The 23,095-nt window shown below is 39.3% G+C and overlaps 1 protein-coding gene across 1 annotated transcript in view; it reads right to left on the bottom strand.

Annotated features, from left to right (window-relative positions):
- Positions 1-23,095, bottom strand: part of chd6 (chromodomain helicase DNA binding protein 6) — a 108,890-nt gene that overhangs the window by 44,308 nt on the left and 41,487 nt on the right. The window contains exons 3-13 of the mRNA XM_046028681.1: positions 20,274-20,907; positions 17,144-17,267; positions 12,551-12,704; positions 11,742-11,891; positions 10,468-10,533; positions 10,239-10,300; positions 8,045-8,162; positions 7,184-7,270; positions 6,886-7,023; positions 2,541-2,662; positions 1,901-2,144 (exon numbers count right to left, since the gene is read on the bottom strand). Of these exons, the coding sequence (XP_045884637.1) occupies positions 1,901-2,144; positions 2,541-2,662; positions 6,886-7,023; positions 7,184-7,270; positions 8,045-8,162; positions 10,239-10,300; positions 10,468-10,533; positions 11,742-11,891; positions 12,551-12,704; positions 17,144-17,267; positions 20,274-20,907 (1,899 nt within the window). The remainder of the gene's footprint in view (positions 1-1,900; positions 2,145-2,540; positions 2,663-6,885; positions 7,024-7,183; positions 7,271-8,044; positions 8,163-10,238; positions 10,301-10,467; positions 10,534-11,741; positions 11,892-12,550; positions 12,705-17,143; positions 17,268-20,273; positions 20,908-23,095) is intronic.

The following is a 23,095-nucleotide window of genomic DNA, read 5'->3' as shown; positions in this document are numbered from 1 at the left end:
TGTAAATAATCTCGCCATTATATGTCCAATATATTTACACAAAAAGGACCCATGTCTTTCAGTACAGTGACAATCACTCCACCTCATTGTTTCCTATATATTCATTCAGAGCGGCGGTGTGTAAAATCGCATGTTATAGTCCCTCCCCCAGACGAATTCTTTACCAAGTTTGGTCCTTAGCTTTTGGTTTCTTGTTTATTTCACATCTGCTTTAGCTTTTCCAACTATTTTTTCCACATATATGGTAAAATAAATGGTCCCAAATGATGTGAAATTGCATACTTGTCATTGGAAAAAGTAAAATTTTCTTGGGGAAGACCCTTAAACCCCCCTGCCACCATCGACACCAAATATGTGCATCTAAGTCTATGGGAAAACACTGAAAGTGTAAGCTATTCTAATTTTTCTCACATGCTCATGGACACAACAGCACTGCTGCAGTCACAAATTGTATTAGGGTTGCGGGTAAATTGTTCTCACTTCACCTCCGCTGCTACAACTCCATCCTAGGGGAAACACTGCACCTTAGTTAACAATCAGCTATTTCAGAAAAGGCATAATCAATATATTATTATTATTATCTCTGTATGTTAGCCATGATCAGAAGGAAGCAGAATGGAAAGAGACAGGGAGTAAAATGGGTTGCTGGATGAGTAATGGAAAGCAAGCAGTATCACATTATAATCATTTCACAGAAAGATAATTTGAGAGTCATGGCATAAAATAATATATAATTTCATCAGGTACCAACGGATGACAAGAAAGTTCACCACAGTGTATTATACAGTCAGTGCTGAATATAAAACCCACAGCTCATCCACAAATAAATGAGTACTTATCTCAGCTCAAATCTCCACAAGAGTACACATCTCAACAAAATCATCCTCTTTTGGATCCCAGCAAGCAACAAACAAAAGAATATTCAATACAAAAGTTGGCCTAAGAAAATAACACCAAGTGACGCCTCGTGTCTAATAGACAAGCTTAGTGATTCTTCGAAAGCTACAGTTACATCCCAAATTCCAGCCGGGACTGCTGGCTGTGTGTGTTGTGTGTGATGGAGGCGCGTGTGCCGATCGCCACAATACGCTAACTTTTCCACATGGGTCTTTCTGTTGTGCATTTCCCCCGTCCGCCAACAAACAATTTCACCCGCCAGTGCCAATAATTTGGTGGGGGCTAATTTCAGACCCTGCCCTGGAGCTTGCTGGAATGGATTTCCATACTCTTCACTAATTACTCATTAGAGCAGAAACAGACAAGGAAGGTTTGCATGAATGTGAGTTCACCAAAGATAAAGTTTAAATCAGCTTAAGGATGAAACCATTATTTTCATAAATCAATTTATCAGTCAATATTTATTTTCCCCAATTAGGCAATTAATTGTTTTCTCTATAAAATATTTCAAAATAGTTATCTAAAAATTACTACGCAATGTCCCGAGGTGATGTCTCCATATTGCATGTTTTTTCCTTCCAACAGTCTAAAACCTAAAGATATTCAATTTACAATTATCTGACAAAGAAAAGCAACAAGTCCTCACATCTGAAATTGTTAAGTAAATTACTTAATTTAAATCGATTCTCAGAGTTGGGCCAAATTAATTATCAGGAAAAAAAGAAAATAAAGGAACAAAAACAAGACAGATGATTCACAATAGATTAACTGGATATGTGGGGAACATTTCCTTTGAAGACATCAGCAACAGCTAAATATCAGCACAGATTTCCTTCACTTCTGTGTCCTTGTGAGTTGTGTATGTGGTTCTCGCCCGGATAGAAATGAAAGACACCCTCTCACTACCTTTAGGTCTATTTTAAAAAAACGTCACGCAGCTGACTCGTTCGCTGGGTGATCGATGACAGGCGATGACTACTATATGCACAGACTCAAACATTACCTGTGGGTCTCTGTAAAACATCTCGTACTGCAAGATCATCTGCCGGCTGATCTGCGAGCCGTGATACACGATGACGTTCATGTGCGTCCATGTGCGAAACTCCCTCTCCCAGTTGGTGATGGTGGACAGCGGGGCGATAATGAGGAAGGGGCCGCGGATCCCCATGCTGAAGATCTCGTACAGAAAGGTGATTGACTGGATGGTCTTTCCCAACCCCATCTCATCTGCCAGTATACAGTTTTTTCTAGGAAGAAAACACAAAGACAGTGTAAGAGAATGGAAGAGGGCAGAGGGAGTATTCGACTCTGTCATGATCCTAAAATACAGAAAATTTATGCTAATTAATACAATAATTAAGCCAATTAGTCCATTACTAGTTGTGTAAACAGACCTGTCTTGTCACTTATTGTTGATATTGATATAAACTCTGCGTCTTGAGGCACAAATGAGTTGTAGAAGTTGTTCCTTATTAAAATGCTAATTTATGATTTGTTTGTCAGTGTATTTTGTTTTTTTGATTTGGTTTACTATAATAAACTTGTTGAATGTATTCAAATGTGTTTTATTTTTTTACAGTGTTTAAACCTCAACTAATCGAATTGCTTTGACTGGTTCCACTGTGTTGGTGTATAGTATTCACCTGTTGTACCAGTTGAACAGCAACCAGTTCATTCCCTCCAACTGGTATTCTCTGAGCTGGTTTCCATTTCGGTAATCTCTGGAGCGCTCCAACTTCTGCCACTTTTCTGGAAGAGGACGCTCCTGTGATATGGACGCACACAGAAACATATTTTTCCTTTTTCTTATTCAATACCATTGCCAAGTGATTTCAATTGGTTCTGTTTCGATTTCAGTAATAATAACCAAACAAAATGTAAATGTAAACTTTTGCTACCGCCTATAAGGTTTAAAAACAGTTTTAAAAACTATGATTACCAACAACCTCTTATTAGATATGATGTGAAAAGGTTCCTTTTTCTGAATGGAATAATCCAGACTACATAGATTTTATCCAACAAAAGAAATAGGAGAATATCACATATTAAAGCTATTTGGTTCTCCTGATAAATCAGAAATTGGTTGCACCAATTTAAAAAAGGTAGGAGACGACTGAGTCTCTGATTTTGGATGTTGAATGGATAAATAATAAAATAAGTGTTGTTGCTGCCAGGGTGTAATAAGTCATAATACTAGTTTTGAAATGAATAATGGCTAAAGAGAAGGAATAATTTGCTCAGGTCTCACTCCTGCAACTCCCAGAAGTAGACAGAAACCAACATAAAGACAGACATTTTGAAGTTTCTACTAGCATCCCTCTTCCGTTACTTGACACCATATAAAACGTCATCCTTAAACAACCCTGCCAACCACCACTTCCACTTATCTCCAGACATTACAGTCTGGACTGAAGCAGTCAAAGAAACATTAAACTACAGAACAAGCAATCAACATGAGCTTCTTTCATGTTTTTCAATCATCAATATATAAAGTTTAAGTGTTATTATTATTATTGGATGCCACAAAACAAGGAGATTAGCAAAGCATCTACAACAAATTTTTTTAAAGAGGTGGTATTATGCTTTTTGGTCTTTTCCCTTTATTATTGAGTTATATACCTTTTTTGTCCGTGTAATAGGTTTGCAAAGTGAAAAAGCCAAACGTCCACCTCAAAGGGAGTTCCCATCTCCCACAGAAAACACTGCTCCCAAACTGCGTAAAAACAGCTCGATTATAGTCCAGCCTTTTGTTTCTGTTCCCATGTTGCGTCACATCGTAACACGCATCATAATGCTCGCCTAGCGGCTTGTCATACACGCCCACTAAAACACCGGTTGAAAAACACTTCAGCTTCACCACACAGTAACAAGACGTCCGCCTGCTGCCTCTCCTCTCCCTTCCAAACATTAGATACCCTCCACGCAGTCAAGGGACATAAAGTTGTTACTGTGATATAGAGACAGAGTTCAGTTAAAACACTGAAAGATATATTTTTAACAATTTAATAACTCACCACTCTGAAACTCTTGCTCTTGTCTATTTTGTTAAGCTAGTTCGCTGAACCGAAGCCGTGTTTACTGGCTTCTCATGACCCGCCCTACTCTGATTGGCTAGTAGTCCTTAACTAGGTGGTATGCATGAGCATCTCCCAACAAAGATCATGTAGAAGTGTGAAGCATCACTCCATAGCTAAAACGAAGCCGTCAACACACAGGGTGAAAAGAGGAGCTGCAGCAACGTGTAGTATTACAAAAACATGTTGTTTTCTTTTAAAAATGAAAACCATGTAAACCAGTTCTGGTACAACCCCTAAATAAAATAATTAACCTTAAAATTAGCATAATATGACAACTTTAACAGAGTGTCTTGTTTTCAACATCCAGCAGCAGTAAATGTAAATACTGTTACTTTCGTCCCCTCCTTTGTCGTCTGGTCTTCATAATGATGGCTACACAGTGAAGCAAGGATGTGGGTCACAAAACAGAAGGTGTTGTGCATGGATTTGATTGTGAGGGTTTTAAAAACCTCAATGTCACCTCCAAAAGCAAACAAAAACAGACCTGAGAAGAAAACCTCACAGCACCGACTGTGTTTGCACTCATTAGTACCAAAAAAGAAAACAAGGCCAAGATGGTGAATTTACGGGAAAGTGGTTGTAGAGATGTGGGCAGAAAATGTCTGTTCTGCGGGAGTGGTTGAAAATTAAATATTAAGCCGTAACTATGTTGTAATCTTTTGCCGTTTTTACTTTCATCTACCCACAAATGTAAACTCAAACTGCAAATGTTTATCTGGTTCCAGACATCATAATCGCCACCCACATCTCCATTTTTTTCAGCAATTCAAAACAGGTCTGGGGATGCGCTCTTTGACAGCTGTTTCCCTGGCTGGAAAAGAAAACCCAGCCATTCAGGGGGTTTAGGTGGTATTAAGAATAGAGACGTCATCTGCCTGCAGCAGAGCCACAAAAATGTAAACAAGTGTGGAGAAAGCAGACGGTTATTGTAAGTCCAAATAAGAAGTTATAAATCTGCATATTTCCTCAATTTACATGGCAAATGTTAGGTTAACTGCTCCAAGTAAACGGTACTGCAGCTTCTGTGTTGACTGAAAATGACAAGAGATGAGACGATTCTGTCAGCCACTGCGGACTAGTTATGGAAAAACAACCCCTTTACTTAAACAGAAATCAGCTTACATGAACACAATGTCAAACGAAATTATGAAGACACATGAATTGGCAATTCACGCTGATTATATCGCTATATTGACTGCTACAGTGACAATGCACTGATGTATTGGTTTACTTTATGTCAAAGTCTTCTCTTGACTTTCATTTCATAAGGTTTAAAAATGTAATACTTCCCCTGTAGGGATGCACCGAAATGAAAATTCTTGGCCGAAGCCGAATATAATGAAGTACATTAACATTTTCATTAGTACCAAAAACATCCATTTACATGCCTTTTTTTTTTTTTTAACCATTGCATAACTTAAATAGTCAAAATGTGCTTTTTACTCCACCACAGGATTTGGAGACTATGGTGTGTGGGTCCGAGGCCCAAGAGGGTCCGGTAAAGTAAATCACATGTGTCCATTTACTTTTAATGTACACATGTTATATGTTTTATATAATCCAATTAATCTCCATACTGTATAGACACCTCATTTGGAAAACAAAAACCGGACATGTGTATCCTCGCACTAAATTCATCATGTCCGACCCAAGAGGATAAATAATGTTGTATGTGGTTCTCGTATCACGTAACATGAAAACTTCACAGCCTCTCTTCAGGTAGGACTCTCATACTGCAACACTTGTCTTTGCAAAGAGAAAAAAATGACAGGATAAAGCCGCTAACCTGCCTGTCAGCTCGCACTGGTCCGTTTCAGTGGATTTACAATAAAGGCTCGAATACGTGGGCACTCCAAATTTAGGTGCGGCTAGCTTAATCGCCTTCTCAGATACGAGTGACAGGAACACTCAAAGCGGGTCAGACCGTTTGTTGCCTTTTCTAAGAAGTCAGCCACAGATGGAGTGGATGTGCTAGGAGATAATTCAGCAGAACAGTGTCTGCAAACTGCAATTTTTGTATCTTTCTCAGACACTTTAAAATGCTTCCACACTGCCGACATTCAAAGAAATTGTTCGGTAAAATTTACTCGGTCTTTTGACGTATAAAGGTCCAACACCGCAACTGTTTTTTATGCTATTTTCGGCCGATTAATTTCGGTGGCCGAACATTCAGTGCATCCCTATTGTCCTGCTAAGAATACGTTTGACACTTTGATATTTTTTCCCCTTTTTGCTTATTTCTCTTTACAGAGTCAATAATCACAACTTTACTTCCACAGTTATATAAAGTTATAATGTGCCAAACGTTCTACACATCTTGTGCTTTCTCTGCAACTAGCCTCATCAACAAGGCCCGGGTCCCCCACTGACACTCCCCACTTGCAAACGATACAAATGTCTCTGCACATGTAAATACTGTTTCATCTCATGTCGGGCTCAGACCTGGCACGTCACACATATTTGTTGTTGATTGTTGATCTTTGTTGTTGTATATTTTTATGTTGTCAGTTTATATATTTATATGTACACAATATTCTCTTCCGTTATGTTACTTCTGCACAGCACAGACCCACAATAATGCACATGTATATATATCTGCGACGTTGTTCTTCAATTCCATATTTATATATTTCCACATTTATTTATGTTGACTGTATGTTTGTCTACGTGTAGCACCTTATCACAACAGCAAATTCCTCATATGTGTAAAACACTACTTGGCAATAAAGCTCCTTCTGATTCTGATTCTCTAAGCGTACCAATATCTTGAAATTGCTGGTGTCTCCTTGAAAGTGAACCTGTGTGTGTAATGATGCTCTGATTTTTCACAGAACTGAACTACATTTTTCTCCTCTATGTCAAAATCTCTCTGCAAACTGCATATTTTTTTCCTCGTCTTCGTTCCACTCACCGTGTGTCTGAGGTCAGGTGGCAGTTTCTGGATCTCCTCAAACTCTTTGATCTTCTCTGGGTCCAGGTCCTCCTGCAGCTCCCACGTCGCCTCCTCGTAAGAGAGACTGCACCACTTAACGAGGTAATGGGTCACCTCCTATAACAACATCATACAGAAAAAAAACACAATGTGTGGGTGTGTGTGCCACAGGACTAAGAGTGAACCAGCACAGTGAGGACCTTCAGTAATAACCACTTTCAAACCAGACAAACACTGCTCTGCTGTGAGAGTGTGTCTGTGTTCACGTGTTACCTACCTCTCCAGTCTCAGTATCTGTGGTAACAGCCACCTCCAGCACTCTGTCCACCTCTACGTAGTCTGGGTTAAATAAGTCCTCATCAGGCTAGAAAAAGGGACAAAGACAGATGGTGAGAGAAAGAGACACATCAAGAGAGTATTGATTATAAATCAGTAATGACCCTAAAAATAGCCTATGGAAATGCCTATGGCTTATTAATACCATGCTTTCTTGCTGGCTATTACACTTTTGTATTAACTTATTATAAAATATGTTTGTATTTTTATTCATTTAACAGTGTAGCTCTCTTTCTCCATATCATCATTTTACCACTGTTTCTTTCTACCCTGTATGTCTATTGTACTGCAACTCTGTCCATCCTGACGGAAAAGACGCCCTCCTCTGTTCTTTCATTCCCCTTATGTTGTACAAACTGTAAAGCCCTGAGACAACCTGGTGATTTGAACTTGGCATTTTTCAGTACTTGAGCCACATCTTCCATAAACTCTGCACTAGAGCTACTCATCTGAATAGCTCACCCCTCATCTTTTGTTCTGAAAAGCTTTGATAGAGGCCAATAATGAAGGTGAAATTACACATTAAAGGCCAAATTATGCTTCTATGTCAAGGTGTTGCCTTGGTTACAGCATGTTGACGTTAACCTCTTGACCTTAATAGCACTTTCAACACTTTGCAGCAACACTGGATCACATTTACATTTTCCTATTCACTTTGTGATGGGTAAAATGACTCTGGTAAAGGCTTTGCTAAATTATAAGATACACATTTCGTCCAGCATGACTCAAAAGGAGAGGATTAGCCTTCTATCCAGACCTGAACAGTAGATTAGGGAAACAAACAGTAGATGATAACAGTTACCTCAGTGAACAGGTGTTTCATCTGGGCCTGTTTGGTCCTGAAGCGTTTAATCTTCTGGTGGATTCTGGGATCTTTCTCTAGCTCTTCCAGAGTTGCCCATTTGCAATGTAGGTAGGAACTGAAATAGCACATAAATAAAAAATATTGATCAAAAGAAGACAAATTAGCCCTGTAACTCTCCATCATTTCTGCATCAAACACAGAACAGCACCACAATTTATTTGACGCAGGACTAGTTTTCAGGTCATGCTCGGCACAGTTAAACTTGCATTGTTCAAACCTTGGCCGGCAAACCAGGCTAATAAGCTCCAAACAAGTTTGTTGTCAACGCACATAATATATAAATATCCAGAGGCCATTATTTAGCCTAGGTGGTGCATAATTGAATAAGCTGGTAATGAAAATTATTTAAAATTAAGTTAAAAAACTTATCATTTAGCAGATCTGAATACAAATCATGTAATCACAAACAAGCAGGGACCATGCCATTTTACGTTGACTGCATAGGAAATGATTTTTATATGTATGCACTATAAACCACTGAATCTGACAAAACAAGGAAGAATGAGGATGTTTCACTCTGTGATATACACGCGGACAAAGAATTCCCAAATCATTTGTCGATGGGAAAGAAAGCAGAACAAATGTTCCTATGGCTACAGTTTGGCATGCATGATTTAATCTATAAAGCACAATCTATAAATGGACAAAAATAAATGTCACTGCAGAGTTTGTGACAGTGTATAGTATGTGCACCATGCGTGTTACCAAACTGCCAATCCAACTACTTACATATTTGACAATGTATTATTTATAAGAATGATTTTTACATTACAAATATTAACTTTAAAATTTGTGAATACATTATTTTAAATACAGTCATGGAGAAGTAAAACCTTTACATCCATTCAATTTGATTCAACTCAAGCAAACTCTGTTTTATTCATCACCCCAGAGGATAAATTACGATTGCAATAATGACTGTATAGCTATGTAGGACTTCTCTTAAAGATACAAAGTGCTGGAACAAACAAGAGGGTCTCCAGAGATCCTCCGTCTGGCTGGGAGAGCTGAGCCTTGGAAAGAGGATAAAAAATAAAAATAAAAAAACTATCTGCTCTCCCTCAACAGCTCCCGCTGAGAAGCACTTTACTGACTCTGGAGAATAGAAAAAGGCTAAAACACTGCCCATGTGTGCATAGTCAACTTCCCTGGGAGAAACCAATGTCATGAAAACTATTAACCAAGCAGCTCGAAAGAAAAAAAACAAAAAAGGTCAAGACAGTCCTTCAATGTTTCATCAATCATGAGGGGGATTTTTAACACCTCTGAGGCTGCACATGGGTATGATAGCACCCAGGACTTGTAGATTCATCGGGGATCATTTTTTGGATGTTTCTTTGATCATGTAAGGGTCCAGTGATTAACCTAAAGAAGCAGCTCTGTGAGTGGAGTTCACATGTTGTCCCAGAGTGCGCTCAAAACCCGACCTGCACAGTACTGGTTTGAGCAGGGTGGGTGTGGTTTCCTCTCCATTTGTATTCTGCACACAAAACGGGCACATGCCACTTATGCTGACTTAATTACACTGTCCGGCAAGTAAACAAAATACCAAGTGTACCAACAGCATCGAAAGAATACGGTCTAATAAAAACTATTTTGCATGGCTTGTCGTGGCTGAATCCAAGTGGAAAAGGTTGATTATCAGCTGATTGAGATTCAACATCATATCTGCTGCCGAATGCCAAATGCACTCCATTTAAGCAGGTTTGCTGTCCCTTGTCACTTCATAAAAACAAAATTAAAATAAAAACAGCAGGTTCTTCAAAACAAAACACATGCAGGATTCATCAAAACAAGGAGGCTACAATCAAGCTAGCAGGTCTTTTACAAAATTGCAAAGTAATCCATCCAACAACTGTCATGACATTCCACTCTGAACCATAAACGTCAACCTGCCGGTGGCGCTAGAGGAAAAGTTGGTAGATTTCATCCTCTTGATAACGTACATGTCTTGTACAAACTTTCATGGCAGTCCATCCAGTAGTTTTAGTCTGACCAAAGTGGTGGACCACCCCACATTCTGCCAAAACAAACTGCACTTACAGACAAATATAGAACCTTAAGGTTAACCTTAAGCTAAATGTCTAATATGTAAAATTCCCATGGGTGTAAATAATGAAGACAGACTCACAAATTTCTGTACTTGACATAAAACTCCTCGGTCTCCTCCACTTGGTCCTCTGATGACGAAGTCTAGGGAGAGAAAAAGAAAAAGAGAAATTGAGCGGACGAGAAATAAATAGAGAGCAGCAGGAGAGTAGATGCTACATTGAGGGGGAAAACAACATAATACATTTATTATCCAGAAAACATATTCCATTCATTCATGAAACTTTGAGTGTGCGTTCTTTCTTCTTCACCTCTTTCTTTGCTATTCTGACAGACAGAATTTTCTCAATGATGTTGGCCTCGTCCTCAGGCGGTTCCTGAGGGAGAAAGAGACAGAAAAATTAGCAGCCAACAAGGATGAAGGTCAGTTCACATAGTTTGTGTTCAGACAGCAGCAATGTAATAAAGACTTCCAGCTAAGAAAAGCATTCATAGTAACACATCACATAATTTAAAATTTGTATTACACAAAATCTTGCTTATAATTTTTACATACTGTATCATAGTAAGAGGTGATAGCTTGTGCACCATGTTCATCTCAATGATGCAATACAACAGCCTCCAAAATGACCATAAACCTGACTGAACAACATTTTAACCTTCAAAAAGTTAGGATCTATTGCAATACTGCTGTATTAATCAGTCCCTCCAGGATTTTGTAATGTCACTATCGCAATTATTAACACAAATTCAACAAATCCCTGTGAATTCAGTGCGACTTGCAATTTTGACCAATCATAGCAACTTTTCTGCAAACTTGACCTGTCATCGCCGTTTTCATACATCGCCAAACTCACTTTCTTGTTTACAAGCCGCAGCAGACAGGTGCGTGTGTTGTGATACCAACGTCTCAAATGTGCAGACAAAAAAGCCGGACAGTGAAAAACAGTATCCGGACCTTCTTTACTAAAGAGGGGGTAAACTGTTTTGCAAAATGTGCAGTATTGTGGTTGAACAAAAAGGAACAGAGTGGCAGAAACGCATAGGAGGACGTCAGAGGAGATACAGGCTGTTGCATCTCGGTCAATTGCAAGCGCTAACAGAATTAAGGTAAGCTGTTTTAAATCTGCAGGGTTGGGGTTAGGTTAACTTTATTGTCCCCAGGGGGAAATTCTGCTTAGGCACAGTGCAGTGTTGCTTCATAAAAAACATCACAAAAGACATCCCAAAAGACATCAACAAGAACCTGAGAAGCAGGAGGAGTTGTAGGTCCGCGAAATCCTGGAGGGACTGTTTAAAATTATAGTTGAATCATTAAAGTAAAAAAAAACCTCTGCCTTTGCAGTTTTTACTTTACTTTTCCACAATTTCATCAAAAAATAAATAAATAACATCGCAACTTTCATTGCAACTTTTTTAGGAAAGCTCCTGCAAAATCAGGCATTTTAGGCCACAACATTTATTAAAAAAAGGCCTGCAAAATCTTGGAGGACTGTTTAATGATTCAACTAAAATTAATTAACATTACCTTAAAAAAAGAAATAAAGAGAAAAAAGGAAGAGAGGTATTCAGTGCCCTTCCTTACCTCAGCCTGCCATGCCAGAGCAGTGGCGTTGAGTGCAGAGATGCGACCGGCTCCAAGAACTGCGATAGTCTCTCCATCATCATCTACCACCTTAAAGTCCAAATCCTCGTTATACTTCCTCCTTTTGACTTGACGTCCTGAACGGCGCTTCTAAAGAAGAGGAGGGAGATAGATGAATAGACAGAAAGAGTGAGAGGAGGTAAGATAAGATAAGAGAGAGTTCAATTCAGAAGTGGAGAAATACAGTGAGATATGTGGGTGAGAGGAAGAAGTTGGTTAAGGGGAAGTGAGATGGAAAGAGGAAAAAAAGAGATATAAAGGAGAGTAGACAGCGTAAATTGAGGATGGAAGTGAGGGTTGAAAATATGGAATAGATGGAAAAGGAGTAAATGACAGACAATATAATCAAATAAAAAGGAGAGGAAGAAAGAAAGGAAGGGAAGGAAGGTTGGTATCATAATGTTGATGTTTTGTGCAAATGACATCTTTGTGACATGAACATCTTGCCCGTTCTGTTTAATGGCGACAAGAATTTCTCTCATGTTTAAAAGACCGCAATTCCCAAAACCCCATCTGCTTCCTGTCAAGAAGAGGATGTCGCTACTTATCACAGGTTAGAAATAATGTTTCCCTTACATTTCATGCTTTTGGCAATGGTCTAATTTGTTCACAACAGTTGTACAAAAGATACCAGAGGATAAATGTCACTCATATCACCTTTACCTACACGTCTATCACAATATATTTACACCAGTCATTGCATGAGACCCACTGTCTCCAGGGTCCATCCAGTCTTTCTGTCCACTAACCGCGTTATCCAGGGGGTCTTGGCTGTCCTCTCCTCCCATGTTGAGGGCTGACATTGAGGTAGTGTCGTCACTCTCCGCCCCCTCCTGGACAGCCAGCTCCTGGTTTCTCCTCTTACCCTTCTTCTTCTTCTCCACCGGCGCTGCGCCAGGATTTCTGGGAGGAGAGGAATTCTGATGAGTAATTAGCAGCCCTAGTAGTCTGCAGCACCGCTTTCTCACTAAGCCAGAGGCTGGAAACTCTCCTGCTCCCTGAAGGTTTGTAGAGGGCTGGTAAAGACAGTCATATCCGGTACAAAAATGTTATCCTCACTTTGTTCAAATCTCTCTGGGTACCATTATTTCCTGATCAGCAAAGCAAAGGGCAACCCCTAGCCAATCACTGAGCCCAACCAGCTGGTGAAATGCTGGCCGCAAGATTGGAGCACGCTTTGCACCAGAAGGCTGCCAGTTTAAATCCCCAGAATGTGAGCTGAATGAAAAAGCAGGCTAACAACAGGTCTATAGAGGTGGTGATCTAATGACTAATTTGCAAAATTAACTGAAAGATTGTTGTCTTAAAGAAAGTGATTTGGTAATCACAGCGCTTTAGCTATGTTAGGTGACACATTGACTTGATTGCTGGAAAGTAGGTGTGACATGGTGAGCATCGATATCTCCATTCAATTATTTTATATGTTATTTATTTTACATACACTTCTGACAGCATAAACAAGGTTTTGCCTGCGGAGAGAGACTGTCTGCAACTGTAGTTTCACTCACCTTACTGCTAAGCCACAGTGTTACATATCATATCACATAAAGTAAAGCACTAAGTACAGTTCAAATATTTCAGTTTTTCATCGCAATTTCCCAAAATTGAACACAAGTTAGCTCACGCTCACCCCTTTAGTCTCGTCATGAACTAATCTTCCTTTCTCCCCCTTGGATTTGTATCAATATGCCCAGTGACCAATATATTTAAAAAATAAGATGATGGTGAATTTGAAAAATCTTTGGACAAAACATTAATTCTAAAGTCTTTTAGCATTTTTAAAACAAAAAAGTTAGAGTGCAAAGCACAACACAGTAATGCATTTACTGTATCCCGCTAAAGGACAGCAGACGACTTGTTTTTCTTGATGTTACTGTGACGGACGCCTGTATGCGTGAAGCATTTGGACAGGTGGACATTTCCCAAAGGGGAGGGCAGTGTGACGGACCGACGTCACTAGGGTTGATTATGCGCTGTGACTGTCATACCAAGGAGCCTGGCTCTTTGGCGTTGTGGTCAAGTTGCATGTTTGGTACCACATAGACATTATTATTACCGCCATTCGTTTTATTTTGCAAAATAGAGCAGTACAATTATTTAGAAAAGTTCTGGCAGATATTTGATTTTTGTGTACCGAAGCGTATTGCGGCAGTTTATTGTTATTATTACAACATACAAATGTATCACGTTACAACAAGAAAGTTCTTTACATACTATTCATCTTGTTTGTATTGTGTAATAATGTGAAAATATATTGCTATAACAATAAATTTTGAGTTATAACGTGATACTGATCTGTTTTTCTTTTTCTGGCGTGGAAACAACATGCTGCTGTAATTTTGCATAAAAGTAACAACACACAAAAATACATATTGAATTTTAAAAAAAACAATTGTGCTAGTTGGATTAAAAAATCTAAATGGGCTTGTAATGTCATCGCTTCTGGGGAAAAAAAAAACAAAAAACATACAATCATAATACAAAATTAATTATAATTATCAATTTGAGACCATAAATCACAAATTCATGGGAACAATTTTTCTTTCTTCATGACTTCATGACAGGCTCTGTAGTGCAGTTGCAACTGGCTACATCTTTAAATTGGCAAAGCTTTCAAAATCTAGAAATTACTCAAACACAGTCTCGGAGAAATTGGGGAAAATCCGAAATGAACAGCAGGAAATCACTAATTAGTCCTATCAGATTAATTTGTTACTTTAGGGCGTAACCACTGAAGCCTCAGAAGTCAAATATTATTTTGTTAAATGTAGCTGGCATGTGAACTGCAACGAGTGACAAGTGAATTTAGAACTGTACTGGCATCTGTGATCAGAGGGCCAAAACAGACGAATCCCCTGTCCCAGTTGATGCTGATCTCTCTCGCACCAAAACTCTGTCAAAGTGAGCAGTGAGAAAAGAAAGAATCTGATTAAGATGGAATTAAAACTGCACCACATGAGGACTTTCTAATCTTCTTGTGACTGGTGTTATCCAAACAAAACATACCAAGATACCAGAGACCGACCTGGAAATGACCCTGAGTCAGTGAAGTTTACAAGTCCTTCTTCTCCTCCTGACATCCATGGCTCGTTTCTCTCCATTTTTATCCATTTTCTCTCCTTATGTCTTATCTGAACGCTTTTCTTTCATATCGTTACCTCTGTGGTGTTTCATCTTTTCTCATCCTCACTTAACCCATCTCTCTTTCACCCTCTTCTTTCTCTTTCACAGCAGCAACTGTTATCTCACTTCTTTCCATTACCTTCATCCCTTTTTATTCTTGTCAGCGCTTCTTCTCTCTCTCTCTCTCTCTCTCTCTCTCTCTCTCTAACACTCTAACTTTTTTCTCTCATCAGTCTGCTGTTGCTTTTCTTAACTTCACATCAGTGACTCATCTAATCGCTATTCCTTTATTTATTCACTTTATTTCACATGTCTTTCCCTTTCACCTCTATCCATTCTTCCCATCATAAAACTCTACTTACAGTATATCCCTCTACAGAGATATTCACGCAAGTAGCCCAGGAGGTAGAGCGGGTTGCTTGTTAATCGGAAGGTCGGCAGTTCAACCCCCGGCTCCTCCAGGCTGCATGTAGAAGTGTCCTTGGGCAAGATACTGAACCCCGAATAGCCCCTGGTGGCTGTTCCACCAGTGTATGAATGTGTGTATGTATGAATGTGTGTGAATGGTGAATGTAGTGTGAAAGCGCTTTGAGTAGCCAAAAAGACTAGAAAGGCGCTATACAAATACTGAGCATTTACATTCACTTCACTGGTACATCTACTGCTCTAGAATTTGCGTAATTCATCCTTGCACAAATGTAATTCAAATAGATTAAACTTGAAGAAAGTCACCCTCTATAATCAACTGTGGCCTTTAAATATTAAATAACATTCCTTTTATGGACTTTACTGTTTAATAAGAAGCGTTAAACTATGCTGAAAGAAAAGATACATCAAAGATGAACTATTATTTGTCTGTTAAAACCTCAAAAGGACATAATCTCTGAAGGGTGGAGGCAAAGTGCACCAAGTCAAACAATAATACAGTTAGTGACTAAAAAAAGTCAGTGCCTCTCTGTTTTTGCTCCTACTTTACAACCTGATAACGAACACTATTCTGAAGTGGGTTGACGAAGAAAAGAAAGGGATAAAGAGAAAAGAGGGAAAAGGGAATAATCTGCTAAAGACAGAGGGGAGGAAGACAGACAGGGGCAGGAAAGTGAAAAAATCCTGCCATCACAGCAATGAAATCCTAAAAGAAGACGTACAGCGTGTCTGTTTTTGATGAAATTATGGATCCCACGAGGTTTACACTTGGGCAGAAGCGCCGCGACTGCTTTGCTAAAACAGAAGGCTGACTTTAGGCACGAGATATTATTCAAAATATTATATTTAGGCATAAGCTTTGACATGATAAAGTTTTGTTATGCAGTTTAGAAATGGTTACAGGTGGGGTTGCGAATTTTGATTAATATGCTTGGTCTATAAAAGGTTGGAAAATAGTGAAAAATACCCATTATAATTATTCATACTATTTAGCTTGTTTTATGTCTTTAACCCAAACATCAAAGTTGCTGCTAAATTTTCTAAAATGTCAATCTACTTAATAAATCAATCGACTAAATCATTGGAACAGGTTGGATAAATGTTTGATGTGGTTAAGGATAGAAAAATAATTTGTGTGCACCCTGAACATAGAGAGGCTATTGTGTAATGTGCTCAGATATACAATGTGTTTATATTAGCTTGTCTCTAAGTGAAGGAGAGAAGTAAGACAGTCAAAACATAAGGAGACTTGTGTATGAAGGGCTTTAAAAGAAAGCCTTTATTCAGTTTATTTTATTCTGTTCCCATGCCTTTGGAGTAGCCCTCCACTTGTCTGTTTGTTTGTTCATCCATCCATGACATGCTCCAACTCAGGTCCAATTTCAAAAAACTGGGGAGCCAATTCATTCTTGCACATTTCCGAACACCAAGCTTCATTCTAGCAGCTCATTTTGCTAGGGCGCAAACCACATTAAGAATACATGCTGCCCTGGGTCTGAATAAACTCTTCTTTCAATCTTTTCTGACTCCCCAATAAAGCAAAAAAGCCACAATATAGAAATATATAGTTACAGAGTTGCCCAGAGAAGAACTGCATAATTTGTTGGGGATGACAGGTTTATTGCCCCCGTTGCTCTTTCTTGCTTGCCTTACTCCATCAGTGTCCACTTCTAGGGCTTTTCTAACACAGCCTCTTTCATTTTCTTTCTTCTAAATAATGTTTTATTCGGACCTCTTCTTATGATACATCTCCTTATGTTCTCATGACATGCTATGCACTAAGAACGTCTTACCTGGGTTTGCGGCCTCTCTGTTTTGGCGCAGAGGGGGCTGGGGTCTTGCTGTTGGCCTGGCCATGGTTCTTGCCGTGGACCTGCCCTGCGACCTTCGTGTGGAGACCTGGGGTAGGAGGAGGTGCTGGTGGAGAACAGGCCAGTGAAAAACATGATGACGTGGATATGAGTAAGTCAAAGCAAGCGGTTTCAACATCATTTTAGCCAAAATCTTTAGAATCAAGACTCGTCGGTAGCTCGTTAAGCAAAGTATATAAAATATGGTAATTTATCTGCCTATGCACTTTGTTCATTTACAGCATTAGCTAGACAGCTGATTCAGAATTACTTTCACTTTATTGTTGCATTAGCTAATAGATGCTAACTGGATAATTCCTGTAGCAGTTGTTGAGCTTGCTAACTAAAGAGGCAGGGGACATGGCTAAAAGGTGAGAGGGCGGTGACACAACCACTGCCATCAAAAGTGACATTTTAAAATAAAACATTTTTTAAATAGACATTTTATTAGTGATTATTTATGTCACAATACCATATTAATTTGTTTAATATTGTACACTTTGGAGCTCCATAAAAGGTCAAGATCATAATACAGGAGTACTGGCCATTCAACATTAGGGAGAAATTGGTTAATAACACTTCTCTGTATGGATTGTATGTAACTTTCATTTAATATCTCTGTATGTCCCATTACAGAGTGGTGGGGAAAATATGGAAAAATGTCAGCTTCTATGCAAACGTGACCATTCCCTCTTGTCTTATGAAAGGAAACTATGACCATCATGCCTTTTCACGTTTATCAGCATTTCATTAAAGCGTTTTTAAGTGATGTAATTTTACATCTATAGAAAGAGAAGATCACATTAGCTTTTATGAACTCTGCTCCTTTAACTTGGATTGGCCTTCAAAAGGACTTTAAACTAAGAATTGGTATCTGTCAGATTTCAAAGCGCTCGCTCTCTCTCTCTCTCTCCTATCTTAAATGTTTCTCTACTGATCTCGACAGGTCTTACCTTGTTTTATATGGGTTAAAATAGAATATTGTATAAATAATATATATGTGTTTTACAGACATTACGCATCATCTTGGTTCATGAGGAGAAGTGGTATCTTCAACCATGAATTGATGCAATTTTTGATTCACACAAGAAATCAGTTTTTCAGCTTTAAAAGAGTGCTACTGCACCCACCCACACATACGTGCACACACACAAGCATGCATACTCAGCCTTAATTAAATCCAACATTCACATTATAATAAGATCCATTTATCCGGACATGTCTGATCATGTTTTAAGGACATTTAAGAAGACAACAGTCATCATCTGTGCCTTCCAATTAGCGCTGAAATGTGCCAGCGCCAATGCTTGTTGTGAGACTTATACTTATGACTCTTTTTTTTTTTCTTTGGCTGTTGACACACAAAGGAAGACACACGCAAACACACACACACACACACTTGAAAATTGGCATTTTAACCTCTTACCATTCCTGTAAAATGTATGCAAAACGCCTATTCAAGGCATATCAAAGTATCCAAATTCAATGCAGTTCTTGAACCATTTGGAGTAAGCATGGTGTCGCTTCTCTAAAAGACACTCTAAAGTGTCTAAGCCAAAAGTCAGAATCACTGCAAGTACTACTGCAATTGCTTAATATCAGTTTAAAATTATTTGTTTCCGCTTCAAAATGTTTGCTAACACATGCATGCAGACAACTATAGCTGGAAAACACTGTGGAACCACAGCATAAAGCCTTACCTAGTCCAAATTAAAATTTTATGCTTATAAAATGAAAGGTTTTAATAAGAGTTTTGTTTTTTGTTTTTTAAAACAGCAAGTGGCTGCTGCTGATCTCCATATTAGCCGGTAGATTGATGCATATGTGTATTTTTGCTGGTAGATCATGAACTAGTTAAAGCTAGATATTGTTATTTTCAGAATTTTATTGGCTACACAAAGTGCCAGTCATCGACACAATTGGTTGCAATTGGCTCGGCCTTCCTAAGAAATAATAGGGGCTGGCCTTTCCTCCAGCGCAGGCTCTCGTTGGCTATTGTGAGCTGTGGATGGTCATGTGAGCTCCTATTGGGTCCAAATTAGGTGTCAGTCGAAAGGTCAGAGTTCGGCTGCTAATTTGAATACAAGATATTTTAGTTGTTCACATCCAAATCGATCCAAAAATTACAGTTATAATGACATACTAGCCACGTCTGCCAGCAAATATGAAACGGTGCCGCAGCAGTCCCTGTGGATTTATTGATGTGTTCTGGACTATATGTTCTTACTGGAATGGATCGTCTGGACCTTTGACAATGTAACAAGACCATTTTTAGTGGAATATAATCAATCAGTGGATTTAGTTACTATGAGGCTTCATAGGTGAGTTGAGTCACGTTTGATTGTACTGGTTGGTCTGACAGAGGCGCTGATTGTACCCATTGTGGTGATTGTATCTTGAAATGGGTCACATTGGTCGAATCACGAGGATTTTAGCTTTCAAACGGTGGATCGTATGAGTATGAACTTAAAATAGCAGTTGTGTGCACATACCGAAAGCTGCCACCAGGGCATGATGGCCGTTCGAATGTTAAGACGTTACTTGATTTTTCTTGAGTTGAATATAAATTAATAGAATGGTTTTAAAACCCCTTCAATACCCAGGATGTCGTAACATATCTATATCTTTAAAAACAAGGTTATTACTGATGAATATTGTCATCACTGACTGGCTTGATGATTAATAGATGAAATTAATAGATTCATTTCTGGAAAATAGTGTGAAATCACAATATCCAAGACCAACCGTCTAAGACCCAAATATATGCAATTTTCAAGGTTATAAAAACATAGAAAAGTAGTAAATCATCACATTTCAGAATAGTGAAAAAGTGAATATTTGTCATTTTGTGCTTATTGAAAAAACTTATCAAATTTTCCACCAATCAACTAAAAGATTGATCGGCAAACTCAAAAAAACATATCATCATAACGTCCTCCTTGCATCTTCCAATCCACACGCAAACTCCACTCCAACACAACCACATCCATCACCACCACCCAACGTCCACCACAAGGAAAAACCCCCACGCACACAAAGAAAAACCCAAAAAGACATCTTGTTAACTGCATACCTTGATTCGTGGGTACAGGAGGTAGGACTTTGATCTTCGGTTTCCTTCCTCTCTTCCCAGGCACCTTAACAGGCACCTGAGCAGGTCCAGTGGCGCCTGCAGGTTTCCCCCCTCCCACATTCTTCTGCTCTGTCTTACTCTCTTTCCTGCCCTCCTTTCCCTTGGTCCGACGCTCCTTTCGCTCCTTGCCTTCATTGGGCTCCTTAGTCTTCCTCAGTGTGACCACCGTCGCCTCCTTCTCTTCCTTTCTTTTCTTTGGTTTGCTGCTTTCCCTTTCCCCTCCCTCCCCTCCTCCTTTCTCCCGTTCTCTCTTGTCCTTTTTCTTTCGTTTCTTCTTCACCCTTCCTCCTCCTCCTCCTCCTCCATCATCCTCCTCGCTCAGGGAGGAAGGAGGTCGTGGGGCTCCTCCGGAGTGCTTAGCGGCGTGGGCCCCGGCCGCCGCGCAGTGATTGGACGTCGCCGTGCTGCCCACAGGAGTGAGGAGGCGAAGCTGGTCCTTGGGGCCCACGACCAGGTGTCCCCGTGGGATTGTGGGAACTGTGGTTTGTGCGTTGCTGTTTTGGTCCGAGGCAGTGGAGGCGGCTGCTGCAGCGGAGGCCAGAGGTGGCGTGTGCTTCAGGAGACCAGTGAACATCTGAAAAAGAAAAGCGTGTCATGAATTAAGTTAATCACTATCATACTGTTCTCATTATCATTCACAAATTAATTGTAGCTAGATGTTAAAATGTTAAATGACTGTCAATGAGCACTCCCTGCTTTCACATTAAGAGCTTTCCACCTGCTAAAAAGAGCATATCTCCTTCCTTTCCTGGTTTTAATGTGAAATATTTGTAGGAAGTGCTGATTTCCGTTGAGGGTGATCGGAAAAAATGGCAAAGAAGTGACTAGAATTAATTAGCAAATGAAAACAGCATGTCTGTATGACTGTAATATTGGAATTAAAGCTGTAGAAATGTATATGTAATCACTGAATTTTCTCTATCCATTATTGCTTTTATTAGAGAATTCACCATTACTACAGAGTTACTCTAGTCCAGAGGTCACTAATTGGCAGACTGCAGTCCGGATCTGGACCCAGTCGCCGTCCTCTCCAGACCCACCGACCTAAAGCAATTGATTATTGAGAATTACTACCTCGTGACGGAGCGTTTCTAGCTTTTCTAGCATTTACTGTACTGGTTAGCAGCACAGGAAACTCACAGACCAGTTGCATGTCTTTCAATCGTCTCATGTGATGCTGCTCAGCCAATCAAATCTGTGCATTCCGATTAACATTGCGAGTCCAGTCCCCGAGTGAGATACACCAGAGACGTTTAGGAAACACACGGAGAGAGGAGACAAAAGAGATTTCACATGGCATTTAATCAAGAATGTACAGATTCTTAGATGTACATTCTTCCCACAGGCAGTTCAAAACCAGAATATCTCATATGTCCGATCCAGCCAGAGCTCACGTCACTGAACAAGAGAAAGTAGGAAAGTGGTATATAAGAGGGAATGAAAGAGAAGAGGAGGCAATACAGCTGTTCTTTTGTTAAGATGACTTGAGTGTTTATTATAAAATTGGTTGAGACTACACTTCAATCACTTAAAGCTACATTTTCTTTTTTTTTTTTTTAATTAAGCACTTTATTTTAGTTTACTTAAATTTAGAATTTATTATTAGAGTAGTCATTATTTATTATCCCCCCTGTTTGATGTGAAAACTGACAGTAAATATTGTTGAAATATTAGTCAGTTGTTAACTAAAAACATACGTTGATACAACTATACGTTATGGTACTGACTGATAACGCAAGTTGGTCGTTATGATGTTCCGGACCGTTGCTTCGGGAAATTTTCTCTAACTGAACCTCTTTGAACTTTAACTGAATACCCCTGCTCTAGTCAATATTTTCATATTAACAAAGGATACAATGAATATGAAAAAGGACGCGTTTAGTGACAAAACCGCGCAGAATCACCTGACACCTGACCGGGAGTTGATATAAGTGAAAGTAGATTGAAATTGCAAGAGAAAGAACGAAAAGTAGAATTACAAGGGGAGAAAAAAAAAAAGGAGAAAGATGGAGGGTGAGAAAGAGGATGAGAAATAAAGAGGATATTGTTGAGACATGGGTTCTTTTCTTCTTTTTTTTTTTTTTTTTTTTTTAAATTGGGGATTTAATGAATCACGGACAGCGAAACATAGTGAAGTCACACATGCCCATCACTCCTGGCGCATGCTGTTTGATGTGTGAATCATGCTGCGACTAAAAACGTAATATGCTTCCATAAACCTTGGGATGTTACAGCTTTTTGGTTCACATCCAACACAGCTGAACCACCAGGAAACCCTAAGTAATAATACTGTTAAATGATCTGCTATATTTCACCAAACAAAATGAATCAAAACATAAATGTTCATAGAGGGCAGGCTGGCAGGTTGGAGGACAGGTTGAATGAGGCTTATCGTATAATTGTGCTGGTTCAGGCTGATGATGACTCAACATCTCCTCTACTCAGTGCAAAAGGAGTGGTATTCTACATCAGTGCAGCGTCCATGTAAACGTTTTATATGAATCCAGTAAAGGAGAGGCCTGCAGCAGACATGTACTAAAGTTTTCAGGGGAGTTAAGAATATCCATTACTGCCCCGGCTTAGTATGCTGACGTTCTTGCAGCTATTTCCAAAAAAAATGAAACAGTCTTGTACAGAGAATAATCTTGAAGCCCAGATTTTAGGGGGAATAATAAATGATGTTGTTGAAGACAAGTGCGGCTAAACAGTTCCACTGTCAACTGTCATTTTGTTCCGAGGCCAGTTTTTACACATCAGCAGTA

This window comes from Micropterus dolomieu, linkage group LG18 (assembly GCF_021292245.1).
Source record: "Micropterus dolomieu isolate WLL.071019.BEF.003 ecotype Adirondacks linkage group LG18, ASM2129224v1, whole genome shotgun sequence".
In the NCBI taxonomy this organism is placed as follows: domain Eukaryota; kingdom Metazoa; phylum Chordata; class Actinopteri; order Centrarchiformes; family Centrarchidae; genus Micropterus; species Micropterus dolomieu.
Note: the sequence above shows the minus strand (reverse complement) of the source record. Positions and strands in the feature narration are given on the sequence as shown.